The sequence below is a fragment of the Suricata suricatta genome, chromosome 9, assembly GCF_006229205.1.
Source record: "Suricata suricatta isolate VVHF042 chromosome 9, meerkat_22Aug2017_6uvM2_HiC, whole genome shotgun sequence".
Lineage (NCBI taxonomy): Eukaryota > Metazoa > Chordata > Mammalia > Carnivora > Herpestidae > Suricata > Suricata suricatta.
The window spans coordinates 102,768,824-102,788,185 of NC_043708.1; the positions used below are offsets into that span (position 1 = coordinate 102,768,824).

At 50.0% G+C, this 19,362-nt stretch overlaps 1 protein-coding gene across 1 annotated transcript in view; it reads right to left on the reverse strand.

Moving 5' to 3' along the window:
• Nucleotides 1-15,437, reverse strand: part of LOC115302331 (immunoglobulin superfamily DCC subclass member 4-like) — a 30,844-nt gene extending 15,407 nt beyond the window's left edge. Inside the window, exons 1-6 of the mRNA XM_029952257.1 lie at nucleotides 15,383-15,437; nucleotides 14,936-15,280; nucleotides 14,160-14,301; nucleotides 6,565-6,701; nucleotides 5,102-5,242; nucleotides 730-885 (exon numbers count right to left, since the gene is read on the reverse strand). Of these exons, the coding sequence (XP_029808117.1) occupies nucleotides 730-885; nucleotides 5,102-5,242; nucleotides 6,565-6,701; nucleotides 14,160-14,301; nucleotides 14,936-15,280; nucleotides 15,383-15,437 (976 nt within the window). The remainder of the gene's footprint in view (nucleotides 1-729; nucleotides 886-5,101; nucleotides 5,243-6,564; nucleotides 6,702-14,159; nucleotides 14,302-14,935; nucleotides 15,281-15,382) is intronic.
• Between the last annotated feature and the right edge of the window lie 3,925 nt (nucleotides 15,438-19,362).

A 19,362-nucleotide genomic window follows, 5' to 3' on the forward strand; every position in this document is an offset into this window, starting at 1 on the left:
GCCTGCGAGATGGCAGGGGCCGCTGGGGGCGGGAAGGGGGACGCTGACGGCGCGCTGCGGCCGGAGGGGCCCTGCCGCCTCCCCGGGGACTCCGGCCGGCTCCCGCGCGCCCTCCGCTCGCTCCTCCCTGTGAGTGACCAGGCCTCCCAAATCCTCGCGTGCAGCGCGGCTCTACCCCTGCTCCTCCCCAGGTTCCCGCAGCCCAACACTGGCCTACTCCTCCTTGCTCCCGATTGTCCCCGGGCCTCCTGAGCCTCCGCAAAGTCCCCTCGTTCGTCCTGGGCCTCACCCCACTCCCTCAGGTACCGTCACCGCCCCCTCGCTTCCACTGTCTCCCACACCGGGGAGACCAACCCCTCGCCACAGTTATCCCAGCCCTGAGCAACGCTGTCCCCCAGTTTTTCGTGCCACCCAGATGACTCCACAGTCTCTCCTAACCCTCAGTCCTACCCCTCCCCCATCACCTAGATTCCACTCAGACCACTCCTCTCCTTCTCTCCCTGCCGCAGCTTCCCCCACCCCTTCCTCCAATCTCTTTCTTGCTCTCCCTCCTCCAGCTGTCCCCTGCAACACCCACCCTAACGACGGGTCCCTCCCCTGGGCGCCGTCCCCCTAGCTCTAGGCCCTTTCCAGCGTCCAGGATCGCCCCCCTTGCCCACCCCCACTCCCCATCCTCCCTTCCCCACGCCTAGCTGAGCCCCTGCCACCGGGTCCCCCGCCCCGCCTCACCCAGCACGCGGAGCTCGGCGGCGGCCGTGGCGAAGTCGCGCGTGCGGGGCTTGTTAGCGCGGCAGACGTAGACGCCCGAGTGCCGGGGCTGCGCGCTGCTGATTAGTAAGTTGGTGCGACCCAGGACGATGACATCCGTGGAGATGGGCTTCCCGTCTGGGGGAGGAGAGGAAGGGCGGTAGAGGGGGGCATAGAGGACTGGCCCTCCATCTACTCCCTGCATCTGGGGGCCCCTTCACAGCAGGTTAAGAGAAAACAGCAGTCCCTTATTTGAATTTCAGTTCCTGGACCCTTGCTAGACGAGTGAGCCCTAGTGTCTCTGTCTGTAAAACGGGGAGACAGGCCCCCAGCTGGAAGGACTGATGTGAGGGTGGGAAAAATAAGGTTTGTGAGGAGGCCTGGCACAATGCAGACACCTAAAGGTGCTCAGTACACTAGTCAGTCTTCACCATTACCGTTATTATTAAATTCATTTCTCTCAAGAACACGCATTCCTCCTGTATGGTGTCCCAATATTATGATGAAGATACAGCTGGAAAGGTCTGACCAGAGCCAAAGATTTGAATATACACAAGACTTATATCTTAATGTAAAATGAGAACCACTTCATAAAGCCTGTGCTTTAGGGGCACTTGGGTGGCTCAGTTAGTTAAGTACCAGCTCCTGATTTTGGCTCAGGTCACGATCTCACAGGTTTCTGACTTCAAGCCTCATATCAAGCTCTGTGCCCTGACAGTGAGACAGTGCAGAGCCTGCTTGGGATTCATTCTCTTTCCACTCCCCCACACCTAAATAAATAAATAAATTTTAAAAAAAGAAAAGAAAAGAAGACAGTTTTATGGACATGAACAGAAAATCTGGAGAAGAAATGAAAATGGACAAGAAATACAAAAAAGTGTTCAATTTTACACAAAGAAATGCACATCAAAACACAGATACTAATTTTCACCTATCAAATTAGGAAATTTTTAAAATAATTTTTAATTTTTTTTTTTTGAGAGAGAGAGACAGAGTGCAAGCAGGGGAGGGGCAGAGAGAGAGAGACTCAGATTCCAAAGCAGGCTCCAAGCTCTGAGCTGAAGAGCCTGACATGGTGCTCAAATTCATGGAGTACGAGATCATGACCTGAGCTCAACTCAGATGCTTAACCTACTGAACTACCCAGGAGCCCCGAATGAGGAAAGGTTTTAAAAAGGGTAAGCTGCAATGCCAGAGAAAGGGTAGATGCTGATGGGGGCTCCACTTTGACTTTGACCCAGGGATCCCATTTGTGGGCAGCTGTCTTGGGGAGGCGTGAACAGGGCTGATCACTGTAGTGTTAACTGTAATAGTGGGCAACTGTGAAGGACTTACAAATTCAACAGTAGGAACTGGCAAACCATATTATGGATATATTCAAATGATGGAATATCGTAATTACAGTTAATGTTTGAGGTGCATCTGGCTGAGTCAGTCGGTAGCATCTGACTCCTGGATCCCAGGGTCATGAGTTCAAGCCCCATGTTGGGCATGGAGCCTTATAAAATAAGATAAAATTATTTTTTGAAAAAGTTTTATTTTTTTTTAAACATAAGACTCTTTATTCTTTTTTAATTTTTTAATGTTTTTTTATTTATTTTTGATACAGAGAGAGACAGAGCATGAGAGGGGGAGGGGCAGAGAGAGAAGGAGACACAGAACCAGAAGCAGGCTCCAGGCTCTGAGCTAGCTGTCAGCACAGAGCCCGACGCAGGGCTCGAACTCACAAATGTGAGATCTGACCCAAGGTGAAGTCGGAGGCTTTACCGACTGAGCCACCCAGGCGCCCCTTGAAAAAGTTTTAGAGATGGGAAAATGCTTATGATACGCTGTTGACTGAAAGTAAGACTTGGAACTACTCCCAATTTTAAGGAAAAATGTACATGTGCATAGAAGAAAATCTGGAAGAAAATATACTTGTATGTTAACACTTTTAATCTCTCAAAGAGATTAAAGAGATTAATCTCTCAAAGAGAGATTAAATGGAATGTTTTCTGTTTCTGCTTTGCCCTGGTTTTCTACAATGAACACACACAATTTTGTAATCAGAAGAAAAGAAAACAAAACAAAACAAAAAGCCATGTCCCTTCCCTGACTTTGTGGAGTATGTGTCTAGGAAAGGAACAGTGACCAGTATCAGGAAGGAAGTCCTTTTCCAGCCTTTCTCTTCCCAGCCTCTGTCCAGGAGTGCTATTAGCTGACATTCTGTAAGGGAGCTCCCAGGGCCCTAGGTTTCAGAATTCTCTGGGACAGCAATTCTGAAATCCTCACTGTGCACTCAAATCACAGAATCTAAGGGGGCCTTGTTAAGATGCAGAGGCCTAGGGCCGCTTGGGTGGCTCAGTCGGTTGAGCGTCCGGCTTCGGCTCAGGTCACGATCTCAAGGTTTGTGGGTTTGGGCCCCGCATCAGGCTCTGTGCTGACAGCTAGCTCAGAACCTGGAGCCTGCTTCTGATTCTGTGTCTCCTTCTCTCTCTGACCCTCCCCTGCTCGCTCTGACTCTGTCTTTCAAAAATAAATAAAAAACATTAAAAAAAAAAAGATGCAGAGGCCTAGGGCGAGCCCCAGATGCTGCGTTTCTAACTCGGTGCAGGTAGGAGGTCCAAGACCACACTTTCAGTAGCAAGGACCTATGGCAGTTGTTAAACATGAAGACTCCTAGGTCGCAACTGTCCAGGCACAAAGGGAGGGAGTCTGCAGTTTTAATAAGCTCCCTGGCTTATCCTGATCCAAGGTCAGGATTTGAGAAATACTGATATTTTAGAATTCCTGGGCGATACCACAGGCTTATCCTGATAATAGTACGAGGGTCCTGCTGGCTCCAGGATCCCAATAACTAAGTAAGTATCAAAGTCCAGTGAGGTGTGCTGGTTGGGGAGGCCCAAAGATACCAGGACTGTTGCCTCTCATCAGCTCGATGGGGGAGATATATACTTTTTAATTTTTATTTATTTTTTTAAATATTTATTTTTGGAGGAGCGCAAGTGGGGCAATGGGGGAGAGAGGGCTACAGAGGATCTGGAGCAGGCTCTGCGCTGACAGTCTGACAGCAGCAAGTCCGACATGGGACATGAACTCATGAACTGTGAGATCACGACCTGAGCTGAAGTTGGGGACGTTCAACCGACGGAGCCACCCAGGTGCCCTGGGGTGGGGGCAGATACACACTTGTTCAGTTTATTATTTTTCCTTAAGCTCTATGTATCCATTACATACTTTCTTTTTCTTCCTTTCTTTCTTTCTTTCTTTCTTTCTTTCTTTCTTTCTTTCTTTTTCTTTCTGAGAGAGCACACACATGCAGGGGAGGGGCAGAGAGAGAGGGAGGGAGAAAATCTTAAGCAGGCTTCACACATGGGGCTCAATCTCACCACCATGAGATCATGACCTGAACTGAAATCAAGAGTCAGATACTTAATGACTGAGCCACCCATGCTCTCAATCACATACTCTTTTCAATGTGAGATACAAACTTATGTAAAGGAACCAGTGTAGGGTAGTAGACTGAGTCAGGGAAGAAAGGTAAAGAGGGCAGGGTTTAAAGACTTACTTCTGCTATCAATTTGAGACAAGTCACTTCTCAGTGACAACAGAAACAAAAATAATCCTTGCTTTTCTTCCATTCAGGACTGTAGGAAGTGGTGTACCAGAAAGAGAACAGGCTCTAAAGTTTGGGTCTTGGCTCTCTGAGCCTCAGCTTCCTGATCTGTCCATTGGGAATAACAGCCCTCACCCCCACCCCCTTCAATGGGCCCTTCCCGGCTCTGGCAGGAGAGGCGGCTGAGCGCTCAGCGGAGTGCAAAGTGACCAGCATCCTTCTTACTCCGAGAACAACGCAGCCCCACCCGGCACTTATCACTTGCTGCCAGATACTGGCAAGCCTCTTTTTATGAGTGAGTTTTATCATCCTCACCCAGACTATGATGAGTTCAGAGGACAGGGTCCCTGTCTGTCTCATCTGATTTTTTTTTATTCACATGGCAGCAGCCGTGGACCAAGGGGCAGCTTTGCAGCCCAGCAGTGGGGGCCTGGTTTCACCTACTCCGTGGCTGTGCGGCCCCTTCTAGCTCTCACATATTCACTTGCGATACTGTGGAGATCACCCTAAATAGGGTCTCAGTAACGGTTTCATGAGTGGCAGAGCCAGAGTACTTCATAAAGGGAATATACTACACAGATTGATGATTGAGTTTGTCCAGGTTTCCTCCAGCCCCGTACTCGGCCCTGGAAGACGAGTTCGCACCACACCAATGGTAGGTGACTCTGGAGTAGTCGCCCTTATACCTTCCCAACTTGGGGACATGTGAGATGACACACCCTCCTTTCCCATGCCCTTGAGTCCCCTCCCTCCACTTACCCTGTCGGACCCAGGACACGAAAGGGGTGGGGTCAGCCGAGGCCAAGCATTCCATCACCACACTCTGGCCAGAAACCACTGTGGTGTTCTCGGGGGCTGCCACGATGACCACGTCCTGCCCCCTGGTGGACACCAGAGACCCTGGAGAGAGGGCAGGCCAGCAAGCAACCTCACGATTAGGTGTCTGTACAGGCAGGACCTCGCCTGACGCTCAGAATCACCTGTGAGGCAGGTGGGGCAGGGAATAGCAGGGTTTCATCTGACAGGTGGGGAAAGCAGCCACAGTTTCCTAGAGCTCTTTCTCTTGGCGCCTGGAGAGGAATAACCTGGCTTCAGGCACACCACCCCCATTCTTCCCTGCCAAATCGAACCCACCCTCCAGGTAGAGGACCACCAGGGTCATAGGAAGACTTGGAGCCTGGAGCTGGAGTCAACAGTCATAGTTTCTGGTTCCAGCACTGCCATTAACGCCCTGTGTGACCTTAGGCAAGTCCCTTCTTCAAAGGGCTCTGGGCTCCCCTGTGGGAAAGGTAGGAGGTAAGCTCAAGTTTCTGCCAGCTGGGGAGCTCCCTGAGCATGGATCCCCTGCCGAGTTCTCACTGTTGCCCTGGCCCCCTGGGTCGTCGTGCTGAATACCTAGTTTGTCCAGCAGGTGGAGGCAGAGACCCTGGGCGCAGGAAGGAGAGGGAATCAGACTCTGATCTGCTTACCAACTAAGCCACGGGGAAGGCCAGTGAAGTGGAGATAAGGGGGGATGGAGATGGGGGGAGGGGAAAAGATGTGCAGAAGTGCAGGGTTTGGGGCAGATGACATGGCAAAGGGAGGTAAGTGAGAGGCCCTGAGGGGAGGCCTGAACTAAGATCTGTTGTGCACCTGCTAGGTGCCAGGCACTTTCCACTCTTATCGCAACCATTCTCACAATCTCCCTGAGCCAGACATTTGATAACAGCCCAGGGTCACACAGATGGCAAGTAGAGGGGCCAGGATTCAAACCAGGTCTTTCCGACCCCAAAGCCTATGCCCTTCCTACTGTGTCACCCTAGGACAGCAGCTTTTCAGAGAAATGAAGAGGACATGAGCACCAGACTGCAGCAAGGGGCCAATCCCCAAATGCCCAGAGCCCTCGGGAGACACATAGGGGCAGGGACCAGGGCTTCAAGGCACTGACAGCCCTCTTCAGATGCCTCCTTTCCGCACCTCTGTGCCCAGCTCGGGATGTCCCACCCAACCCAAGGGAACACAGAGCCTCTGCAGGGAGAGAGCCCTGCACTGGACACCTGGAGTCCTGGGTTGCAGCTCCAGTTCTGTCTCTGGCTTGCGGGGTGGGACTCTACACCTGCCCAATGGGACTGATACACTGTCACCTGTTTGAAGGCAGAGCTTGGACCTCATGAAGTGCCTCCCAGCTCTGAGGTGGCTGATGCCAGAAACCCCCACGTTTTCCCACCAGCCTGCCCTCTTACCTCTGCGGGCCACACTGAGGAGGGCCTCTTGGCTGAAGCGCTGGCGGACTGAGTTGGTGGCCACACAGCGGTAGGAGCCTGTGTCACTCTCCTGAATGTCCAGGATCTGGAGGACCCCGTTGGGAAGAGTGATGAGCCTTGGGAAGGGGGAGAGGGCACCTATAAGGTGGGCAACTCTGCAGGGAGCTGTCCTGGGCCACCTCCCCCTCCAGCCTGAATTACCCACGGCATCTAACTTTCAAGCCTCTCTTATTAAAAAAAAAAAAATTAAAGCTGTAAGATACCATTTTCACCTATCAGGTTGGCAAGGATCACTTTGGGTGTTTACTAACACCCTATGTGGATGAGGGAATGGACTCCTGTGTCGATGGCCATGCCAGTGGATACAACTTCCTTCAAAGGCAAGCTGCTGAGATCTTAAAGTCAACCCTGCTCCTGCCTTTTGACCCAGCAACACCACTTCAAGGACTCTATCCCACAGATATTCTCATACAAACGTGTTTAATGATACCCCCTCCAGCACTGTTACCACAATGGCAGAAGACTGGAAACAATCGGATGGTCCATCTGTAGGGTGGGCACTAGCAAATGGGTTTGAGTACATTCATACAATGAAATGCTAGGCAGCGGTTAAAAAGGAGGTAGTTCAGAACGCCAGGGCAGCTCAGTTGGTTAAGCATCTGACTTTGGCTCAGGTCATGACCTCACGGTTTGTGAGTTCAAGCACCACAACTGGCTCTGCTGGCAGCTCCGAGCATGCTTTGGATCCTTCTCTCTCTGCCCCTCCCCTCCTGGTTCTCTCTCTCTCTCTCCTCCTCCTTTCTCTCTCTCTCTTGAAAATAAGTAAACATTTTTAACAAAAAGAATACATTAAAAAAAAAAAAGGAGGCCGTTCCATGTGTGCTGAAACAGGACAATCTCCAAAGCGTGTAAGGTGAAGAACAGAGTGTGGGGATATGCACACTTATACCCTTGCACTGAAGGGTTGAATGGTTGTCTCCGGGGAGGGGACCTGGGATCCGGGGAGCTGACCCTGGAAGACTTACTTTATATTACACAGCCTTCTATACAGCGTCAATTTGTTTATCCCTGCCTGGATTACCTCCTCCCTCCCTGGTAAAAATCCATTTTATTCATACAGTGTCATCTGAGCCTCAAAACAATCTGAAGAGATAGAGGGCGTCACAACCTGCATTTTACTGGGGACAAAACTAAAGCTCAGAGGCAGCAGGGTATTTTCCCAGGGTCTCACAGCTGGAGCAGAGTTAAAACTTGACCCCGGGTCTTCTGTGCCAAATCCCATGTTCTTCCCGCCTGCCTGTCTCACCAGCCATTAAGTGGTCGAGAATGGCCATGGATGGGGCGAGGTCCCCAGCAAGCCCCAGTCAATACATACATTACTTAGAAGGGGTAGGACGGATGAAGGGGCTGTTCTCTGCCCTGCTGGTTAGAGGGTTGAAAAGCCACTCAAGTTAAGAAGGTCCAGAGACCTTGCTTGAGGGATAGCACAATCTGGCCAAGGCAGGGTCTATGGGCCCGGAAGGGTGGTAGGCAGAGTGGGCTCTGGCCCAAGAAGCAGGGCAGTGGGTCTTCCTGAATCCTCCACTGTGATCCTTGTAGGGTCAGCTCAAGGTTGCGAGTCCTAGCTGCTCCATAGAACAAATGGTGCTGGTCCCCAGATTCAGGCTGGGCCAGGATTAGAGAGGGAGTGAGGCAGCAGTGTGCTTGAGGAAGGTCCCTTGGCTCATGGGGACATGGGCTATGAAAAAAAATCTAAACACAGGGGAGGGGGACTGGCTCAAGGGTATTAGGAGGAAACTCTGGCCATAGGCCTAGAAGCCTACTAGAACCCAAAGACTTAGAGAAAACAACATACACCTGCTTTACTCCCTCCCTCATCGCATGGGCGCAAACCCACCTCTGCCCCAGCATGTTACCCTCAGCCCCAGCGGCTACCCATGCCAGTGCTGGGGCCAGCAGGGGAGAAGGGACATGGAAGCAAAGGGTAGTTGGAGGTAAGATCCTGGGCCATGAAATTTTGATGGGAAAGGACCAGTGGGGAAGGACAAGCAGAACCCATCTGGGAAACCAGACCTCCAAGCCCATTCAGGTTTCCTCCACTTAATATACTCTGCCTCCAAGACCCTCCCTCCTCCTTCACTCTGACTAACCACCTTGCCTGCAGGGTTCCTGCCAGACCCGCCCACATTTCCCAATCCCATAGTTTCCTATGGGATTTCCATGGATGTTGTGCTCCAGGTACCCAAGAGCTAATACCTCTTTTGACAAGTAACATTTCCTTAATTATGTATGGGAAGGAAGGAAGGCAGGAAGGCAGGCAGGAAGGGAAGCAGGGATACCTTTACTCACATGTGGGGTTATCACTGCAACCGACAGAAGCTAGATGGAACCACTTTTAGTGTTCATCTAAAATCTTTTCTGTTTTTTTTAAATCTTTTTCTGTTCTTGGAAGGATATGCAAGATATTTTGGTTAGTGGGGGAAAAAGTCACAAAACCATGTTTATGAAGCAGTTCTATTTTTGGAAAACAGATAAATGATATGTTAGGATATGCTCAGAAAAAGTCAGGGATGGTAAAGCTTACATCATTCAGGGAGATTTTTCTCTGGCAGTGATTACTGGGAATTCTTATTTGTTATGTTGGGTTTTTTTTTAATTTGGGGTGGGGGAGCGCCTGGGTAGCTCAATTGGTTACACATCTGACTTCAGTTCAGGTCATGATTTCAAGATTCATGGGTTTGAGCGTTGCATCAAGCTCTGTGCTGACAGCTCAGGGCCTGGAGCCTGTTTCAGATTCTGTGTGTATCTCTCTCTCTGCCCTTCCCCTGCTCACCCTCTGTGTGTGTGTCTCTTTCAAAAATAAATAAACATTAAAAAATTAAAAATAAAAATGTTGATATTTTTAGTTTGGAAATATAAAACTTTAAAAAATGTAAATTGGGAAAAACACATGCCCTTGAACACTTTGTTCTAGAACCCCCCAGCTCTAACACAGAAGCTGCCATGACACAGTGAGCAAAACTGTTTCCAGTATATGTGGCTTTACCATGTGATATATGTCTGGGCCTCAGGCTTCTCATCCGAAAAATGGGTTAAACAATTCTGTCCTGCCTTCTTCACAACCCTGACCCTAATGTGTTATGAGCTCATGTTAGAAATATTATCTACGAATCACAAATTCTAAATACGTATTTACAATGATAGAAACTATACCCATATTTTAAAATACTAGGAAGGAAAAATCACAATGGTAACAATTGTCTGTGTTCAGTTGGTGGGTGACTTTTTCCCATTAAGTTGGTATGTTTTATTATTTCATTTTATTTCTTTAAGTTTATTTATTTATTTTGAGAGACAGAGAGAGAGAAAAAAAACAGTGGGGGAGGGGCAGGGAGAGGGTGATGGGACAGAGGATCTGAAGCAGCCTCCTCATTAACAGCACAGAGCCCAGCGCAGGGCTAGAACTCACAAACTGTGAGAGCATGACCTGTGCCGAAGTCAGATGCTTAACTGACTGAGCCACCCAGGTGCCCCTTTATGTTTTATTCTTTTAAAATCAATTCAAATTTCAAATAAAACAAAATAGCTACTTATGAATGAAAAGCAACCTCTCTCCAAAAGGGGGCGCCTGACTGACTTAATACTGCATGCAACTCTTGATCTCCAGGTTATGTGCTGGAGCCCACGTTGGGTTTGGAGATTACTGAACAACAACAACATAGGAGAAATGACACAGCTGCTCTGAATTTCATAAGGGCCAAGGAGCCCCGACTCTCAGCCCTGCAGAGATCCACCTAGAGAAAAGGGACACTGGCGAAGGGCCACTTGAGGTTGATAGACACCGTGGGCACGGGGAGATGGGTAGGGCAGAAGACTGGACTAAGGACCCTACGGTATTGAGGTCCACTAGTGTCATGTTTTATTTATTTATTTAAATGTTTATTTTTGAGAGAGAGAGACACACACACAGAGCGTGAGCAGGGGAGGGGCACACACAACACACACACACACACACACACAGAATCCGAAGCAGGCTCCAGGTTCTGAGCTCTCAGCACAGAGCCCAACGCGGGGCCAAACTTGTGAACTGCAAGATCATGACCTGAGCTGAAACTGGATGCTTAACCAACATAGCCACCCAGGCAGTGCCATGTTTTGCAAGTGTGAGTGAGTGGTCAAAACAAAACAATTCTATGTGGATCCAGACACAGATACATATTTTTTATTCCAGCGGTTATGTATTTATTTTTATGGCTACCTTCTATTTATGGTAAGTGGTGCTGATTTTCCTTTTTGCTGCAGTGAAATAATGCTCCTTTTCAATCCGTGTTAAAGTTACAAAAGAGGGTTGATTCAAAGAAATGTATTAAGTACACGATTGAACACATGGTTTAGGGATGGCCAAAATTATAAGGGGGGTTGGGAAGGCCTGGGATTTGGGAAACATTGCTCTCATTGATTACTGGTTCCTGTGGAAGGAAAATGATCCCCTATCATTAGAAATTAGTCTAAGTACCAGGGAACTGCTTCAGGGTCTAGTCTTCATTGTAAGTTCCAAACATACGCACATATACCTTGGTAGAGTGCGTTGATTAACTGCACACGCGCACACCCTCCCCCAAGGCATACGGTCTCCTTCACACCCTGGGCTGAGTTTATGAATAGCATATTTGTACATGTACTATATCTGGGCATGTGTAAAAATACATACCTTGGGCACAATCAAGTTGCTGTTTTAGACATTTCTTTATTCCCCCTACACAATGTGCTGGGACATATGAGCCCGGCTTATTTATAGATGAGGATCACTTTTCAGAGAACTTGGGGGCGGACACTCCCAGGGCCCAGGAACTGGTAGCTCGATACTCCTAGAAGAGGCCTGTGGCTTCATAGGATGGGGTCCGGACTAGATGCTGGGAGGCAAGGGAGCCCTACTATTTGCTGAGAAACTTTGGGAAAGTAAATTCACTGCTCGGAGCCACAGGTGGAACACCTGACCTTGAAGCCCATCTGCAGCATGAACTTCTCCAGACCCCGTGGCTTCCCCACCCCAACCACCAAATCACTGGTGGCTAGCGTGTAATTCATGCCAAGTCTCCGGGGCATCCCACACTCTGGGTACTAGCTGTGTCAGCTGGGCCAAGTTACTTCTTTTTTTTTTTAATCTTTATTTAGTTTTGAGAGAGAGAGAGAGAGAGAGAGTGAGAGCTCATGCAGGGGAGGCACAGAGAGCGAGGGGGAGACACAGAGTCCAAAACAGGCTCCAGGCTCCGAGTTGTCAGGACAGAGCCCGATGCGGGGCTCAAACTCATGAGCCTCGAGATCATGACTTGAGCCGAAATTGGACGCTCATCTGACTGAGCCACCCAGGCACCCCTGTCTCTGTCATTTAGAAATCATTTACTTCTGTCCCTGATCATTTAGGTCTCTTGTTTTACAAGCCAAATAATATCTGCCATAGCCAGATGTATAAACCTGGGAGGATGTTCATGATGTGTTTATTAAAAAAAGTAAAAGTTTTGCTATAATTCCTTTTTTGTTTTGGAAGGAAGGTGATTGAGCAAAAAAATCCCAGAATGGGGGGCCTGGCTGGCTCAGTCGGTAGAGCGTGCAACTCTTGATCTTGGGGTAGTGAGTTTGAGCCCATGTTGGGTGTAGAGTTTACTTAAAACAAACAAAAACCTGGTATGTACAGTATAATGCACATTTTAAAAGAGGGTATTTCTAAACATAAGGGGGAAAATTCCAGAGGACAGACATCAAAACTAACAGAGGATTTCTATTTCTATGGTTCGTTCTTTCTTTCTTTTTCTTTCTTTTCTTATATAAATGTGAAAAATGCATCTTCTAGTAATATAAACTCAAAGTAAATAGAACAAAGTGTGGAAAATAAGAAACATCCACCTTGAAGGATGATGGGAAGAATTAACTGAGAAAACACAGCTCTCATTAAGCGGGGCGTGTTGTGCCTTGCGACACGGGGAGACTGCTGTGCTCTCGCCTCCCCTCTCTGCCGGCTGCAGAAGGCCCTCACTTGGTTCTTGTCCAGCAGCTCCCCGGAAGCACCACCAAACAGCAGCAAGGGGCCCACATTTTGGAAGCCACAGAAGTTAAAACATCAGTGCTAGAAAGGCTGGCTCAGCATTTCCAGGGTCACTCCCTAGAATGCTCATTTATGGGATGTGAACAGGGTTGCTGCAAGAGGGGCAGATGAGGATGCTTGGTTCAACAAGTTTAATGGACTTTCCATACAGCACTTTTCAGAGCCTTGTAAACGCCAAGAATGAGATGTGTAGGTAGGTTCCCCGACCTTGTTTGACCATGGAATACTTTTTTTCGTGAAGCACCTTTTGTGACTGTTGTTCTGCAAAGAACAACGATCTAATCCAACTCTTTCATTTTTTTCCCCCTTTTAATTGTATGGATCGGCAGAATGAAGCTGAGTGAGCAGGGACTCTGTGAGGAGCAGCAGGCTAAGCAATCACCTGAATCAGCAGCTGGACCTCCTGCCCTTCTTCCGCCTTCACAAGTGTTGCAGGGACACGCCCTGTGACCTTTCTACCAGGATGGAAGTTTCCCCTATACCTGCACCCCTACCTAGATGCAGACAAAAGTCAGAGCAGCTGGGACACTCAACACACTCCAGACAGATAACTCCCAGGGCAGAGAGACCAGGAAACCAGTGTTTCTGAGCCCAAGGAGCCCCACCTCCACTAGGAGAGAAAAAGAGAGCAAGCTGGCAACTACAGCTAGAGAGATGTAGGCAGAGGACTATAGGGTGGCTGGGAAAGGCCTTGGAGCCACATTTCTAAGGATGGAAGAATCCATGGGGTGACAACCGTGTCATGAGACCCACTGAATCCACAGAAGCAAATGAGCCCCAGGCTCCCTGCTCGTGCTGCGTGTACATCTGGGCCTAGCCAGGAGGCCACGGTAGGGATCAAGTCCTGGGACCAGCCTCTGCTTCCCTTTGGCCCTAGAAACTCTTCCTTGGGATTGTTCCCCCTACCCACTGTCTTTATGGGGAGAGAGGAGGGTGAGACTAGAAGGACCTCCACAACCCGTTTAGCAGGTGCTACACCCCACTGGATGAAACTGAGAAAGAATGAGAACTTTGGCATACAGCAGGGCAGCTCCAGAAGAACCCTGCAGAGAGGAAAGCCTCCCAGCAGGCTCAGGGCTCTTAAGGGGGCTCTTAAAGAACAACAAAATTCTTGCCACTGACTCACTGTGTGGCCTTGGACAAAACATAGCTCCCCTCTGGCCCTCAGTCTCCTCTTCAGTAAGGCAAGTGCTTGGATTAGGTATGCTCTGAAGGACTCTATCACTACTCCACACCCAAGCTCCATGGCTTAGTGGGTGGCATTCCTTGCATGGAGCAAAACCTCTGCCCACCTTCTCTCGGGGACTAGGTATAAGCTGAGAGTCAGGCAGTGGTTGGCTTCTAGATCAGTTTGGCCAAATGAGGCCACCGTGGCTCTAAGAATTCCAGTTCCTGAGCACATCCCAGAGCCCTCTCTGGCCCACCCACTTCCAGTGGGACCCACTGCCCACTTCCCTATAAGAACACTCACCGAGGCTCCTCAGGCACCGGCACTTGGTCCTTCTCCCAAGTAATGGCAGGTGCTGGCAGCCCTTCAATGTGGCATTCAAACCGGGCAGTCCCGTTCTCCTCCACCACCTGAGACTCCGGGTGCAGAGAGAAGCCTGCGAGTGCTGGGGGCGAGGGCAGGGATGCGTGGGCAGGGATGGCAGAGGAGCACAGGAAAGATAGGGGCACAGTGAAATACCCACAGGTACGCATGTGCACACACAGAGACAGAAAAGCACGAGGTGACAGAAACACAAGCAGAGCAAATTCCAGCCAAGAGGCAGCCGGGAGATAAGAAGTGGTGATTACTGGTCAGATGCTGTGTCAGAATGAAGTGCAACCGTCCACCCCCCTCCCCACCACCCCTGCCTAACATCACCATGATGGTCAGACTGCAGTAAGATGCGTTATTTCACGGTGATCTGTGCCTCTTAAGAACCACCCCCACCTGGGCTGGACAATGGGGCTTGGCTCCAGGCACTCCACCTGCTCCAGTGCCCCAGACGCTTACAAGCTTTTCTGGAGGGCTTCCTGCAGGAGAGCACAACTCTAGACTCCCAAATTCAAACGGAAAGAAAAGGAGGAGGAAGAAAAGGAGAAGAGGAAAAAAGGCAGCCACACCAGGACAGGACCTACTGAGCAGAGGAAAGGGGAGTGAGCTCAAGAGACGGGCCTTTGTGCAAGGAGTTAATGGGGACCACACTTCCCACATCCCAGGCCTCCAGGGTCTCAGTGCAGCCCCCAATTGCAAGCACTTACTGGCGAGCTTGACCACTGCGGCCTGGCTGGCCACCGCTCCGAGGGGGCCATGGGCCAGGCAGGAATAGCTGCCCTCAATGAGCTCTGAGTCCCCGGGGGCCGCCTCCTCACTGCTATCAGGTGCTAGCGGCTGGGACAGCCACAGGGAGCCATTTGGTAGCAGGCGCAGGTGGTCATGCTCAGGAAGGGCACCTCCATCCTTGCTCCACGTGATGCTGGTGGGGGGTCCAGAAGGTCCCAGACTACAGTCCAGCACTGCAGCTTGCTCTGGGCCCAGGATCACTTGCAGTGGCCCTGAGCCACAACTCAGCTCCACGGTCGTCTCCGGTGGCCACGGCAGCTCCCCTGCACAGAAAGAGCGAGCACCAGGGCTGTTAGTGTGCATCCCTCCCCCCCGCCCCACTCGCTCCCCTCCCACACACACACAGCCTCCAGATCCTGGGTCACCATCCAGGGGCTGGGGCAGCTCTTGGAAGAAGAGGTCCCATGGAAAGAACTGCATCCAGATCCTTGGCTCCGCCCACCACCTGTGATCCTGGGCAGTCTGCTGCCCTTCTCTGTGCCCACCTTCCCTGGCTGCTCAATGTCCTCATCGGCTTCATAATAGGTGAAAAGAAGAAACAACCCAAATGCCCATCACCGGATGAGTGGCTAAATATATTCCTCAGAATAAATGAAGAAATGAAGTACTGATATCTGCTACCTGGATGAACTTTAAAAACTTTCTGCTAAGTGAAAGAAGCCAGTCACAAAATGCTACATATTATACGATCTCACTTCTAGGGAATGTCCGGAATAGGCAAATCCACAGAGACAGAATGTAGATGAATGGCTGCCTGGGGTTGGGGAGAGGGAAGAATGAGGAGCCATGGCAAAATGATATGAGATTTCTTTTTTTTGGGTGATGAGAATGTTCTGGAATTAGTGGTGATGGCTGTGCAAACTTGTGAACATCCTAAAGACCACTGACTTGTACTCTTTAGACAGTGAATTCTGTGCTATTGTGGGTTGTTTCTCAATAAAAAAGTACACAGTAATCCCTTCCTCATAAGGCTGCTGGGAGCATTAAGTGGGACAAGGGGTGGGAAAGGATCACAGTGCCTGGCCTGGCACAGAACTGGCCCTCAGGAATGTTATCCCTCCCAGGAACCTTAAAGATCATCTGGACCACTATCATCCAATCCACTTCTGTCCCACTGACAGGAGGGCCTAGTGCTCCTCCCTACAACTCAGTCCCTGTAGGCCACGCAGCAAGCCAGAGCCTGTTTCCAGGGGCCCCAGACGAGCCTGTAGCTCCAACACGGTCCTTGCCACAGAGGAAGGATTAGGGGGGAAATGGAGGAAGGGAATGTCATCCCAAGGTCCAGGCAAAAATACATAAAGGCCAATGTTCTTCATTTTAACCAACATTTCAACAAGGTCCACTAACAGTTACTCATAATGATTGGTTTTTCCAGTTGTGTTGACCAGAAGATGGACCTGCTGCCTCCCTGACCCATACAAGCTCAGTGGTCCGAGGTCCCTTCTTATCCTCAGGCCTGACCCTTTGCTTAGAGGCCAATGGCACATGTAAGAATGAACCAAGGACTAAGGTGAGTACAATGGCACACAATTAGTACAGAGCAGGTCTGGGGTGATAGCCACAAGAGGGCTTGGGAATCAGGCACCCCTCAAGTTCTAAACCTGGCTCTGTCACAGTCTAGCTGTGTGGCCTCAGGCCAATCACGTCTTCTGGACTTTAGTTTACTCAAACGTAACAGGTGACACCTGAAATCCTAAGAATTTTGGATTATTCGACAAATAGTCATATGTGCGTGGATAAACCTATTCCTGAACAAACATGCAGAAAATCATTTGGATGCAGACACAGACTGGAGACACTTGAACATATGTACCCCAGTTTCCGCCATACTTGTCACAACCTGGATATATACATGTCCATACTTAGACCCCTGTCTGTACCCAGGCTCTCTTGCCATCACTCCTAAAGCAAAAAAAGACTGGGAAGCAAAGACAAGTCCCAACGGGCTGAGATAAGGAGGTCAGGGCAGAAGCCAGGGCTCTGACACTGAGGTGTGGAGGACAGACAGACCAGTGGGGCCTGAACAGGACTTCTTATTTTATTTTTATTTTTTAATGTTTATTCATTGTTTGAGAGCAAGAGAGATAGAGCTTGAGTGGGGCGAGGGTGTGAGGAGCAGAGAGAGAGGGAGACACAGAACCTGAAGCAGGCTCCAGGCTCTGAGCTGTCAGCATAGAACCTGATGCCGGGCTCAAACTCATAAACCGGGAGCTCATGACCTGAGCAAAAGTTAGATGCTTAACCAGTTGAGCCACCCACGAGCCCTGGGTCCTTTGCCTTTCTTAATTAATCAGAAAGCTCCGCTGGCACCTCCAACTGCACCACCAGGCTCAGCATCACTAGTGAATGCAGAGACAAGGCAGCCCTTGTCCTTACCGGGTTTCCATCCTGCCTGGGGAAACCACACTGACCTTCACTTCGGACTCTTTGCTGTGGTGGAAAGAGCATTTGACCTTGGGGTAGAAGACGTAGTTTCTGGTCTTGATAACCCCACCTACCAGCTGCAAGACAAGCCACTTAGCCTCTCTGGGCCTTAGTTTCCACATCTATAAAATGAAGCCAATACAACCAAGCCTGTGAGGAGTAAACAAGATGATGGGGGTCGGCGCCATCGATCCAGGAACGGGAGCTCATTCTTCAAAGGCACTTTAGAAACTGTACAAATGTTTGGGGTTTTGTTTTTTTAATGAAAGATGTTACTTTAAAAAAAAAACTGTACAAATGTTAATTACTGTTCTTAACAACCAGGCCCTTCTACCTCTGAAGCCCTAGATTCTATGATTCAAACATAGGGTAGGGGGAAGACAAGCCCGGGCTCTCAGCCCAGCGGCTTCCAATTGCCCGGTTCCAGCCGCTGAGCAGTCAGTTTGAGTTTCAAGGGAGAAAAGCCCCACATGACACGAATCCCTGAGCCCTGCGGCAGCCTCCCCGCCCCCCAAAGCACGTCCGGGGCCTGGAAAATCCCCTGCCGCGCTGAACAAACAATGTGAACAGTTGGGGCCTGAGCAGCTGCTGGGTATGTCAGCAGCCTGGGCTCTGGCGGGCAGGCCGGCAGCCAGAGAGGCCAGTGGCTGGCTGGGGAGCCCAGAGGAGACTCCAATTCCCTTCCTGAATATTCATGGATCAGCAGATGTCTGGCATCGCCACCTCTGAGGAGCCAAGCACCCAGCAAGGTAGAACAGGGAATCCAACGGGGATGTAGATGTGGAGGGAACCAGCCCAGGTTGGTGGAAATGTCTCGGAAGCTTGATATTCCTCATTTTATTTACAAGTGTGGAAGCTGAGGCCCAGAAAGGTGGAGGGAGGGAGTGTCTCATCTCCCTGGGAAAAATGTCCTTTGACCTTTGGGAGAGAAACCCAGCACTGCAGAGACAGTTGCCCTTGAATATGAGGGTTCTCTCTGCCTCAGTGCCCAACCCAACTTCTGTGCCCAGGACATGCATCCCCAAGGGTTCAGTTCAGGCACAGCCATCTGTGAGGCTGGCCCTGCCTCCTCGGACCAAAGCTTTATGGGTTTCATATCACATAGCCCCTTGCAGGTCCTGCACCCATCCTTCCTCTTGCCTAGATGGACAACGGGGTTGAGGTCGGGGGACAAGCCTTGGTCTGGAGTCAAGGTCCTTGGTCATTTGTTATATGACCTTGGGCCCGCTACTTTTTTTCCTTTCAGCCTCAGTTTCCCCAGCCTGAAAAGGAAGAGTCTCCACTTTTCTCATGTTCACCAAAATTCTCCCAGGAGCAGAGAAGAGCATACTCAGGAGGCTTGCTGACTGCCCCAAGTGGTTTTTTATTTGTAAACCTATGGCGCATTTTGCATTCTACTCCATACATAGCAATGTTACTTTTAACATAAACATGGTTCCTACACCATCAAATCTTTCATAAAAGTGATGCTCTGAGGAGTTGACCTTGTTTGTCTAGTGGCTTCATGGCCACCCCTTTACTGCCACCCCCAGCCACTGCCATGGCTGGTCCCCAAAGCCCTTCCCATGAGCCTTCCTCAGCTGTCCCTCCCGGGGCTGAGGCAGACACAGGGGATGCTTGCTGCCCACCAGCTTTCTGCCTCCATGGCGGCTCCTCTGCCACAATTCCTTCTCCTTGGGTTCCTCGGGGAGACCTTGCCAGAGACACAGAGCTCCAATGCTTGGGAAACCTGAGGCCATCTCTCTATCTCCTTTTTCTAACAGGTTATTTTACCCACCCATAAATTAGATTTTTATGAGGCCAATTAGAACCCAACAGAAAGGAGATTTGCTGCTGAGTCCCAGGGCCAGCTCAGTGCTGTTTTGTGGGGTTGTGAGGTTAGTGAGGTCCCATTTCCCAGTGAGCTCTGAGGAAAGGGGCT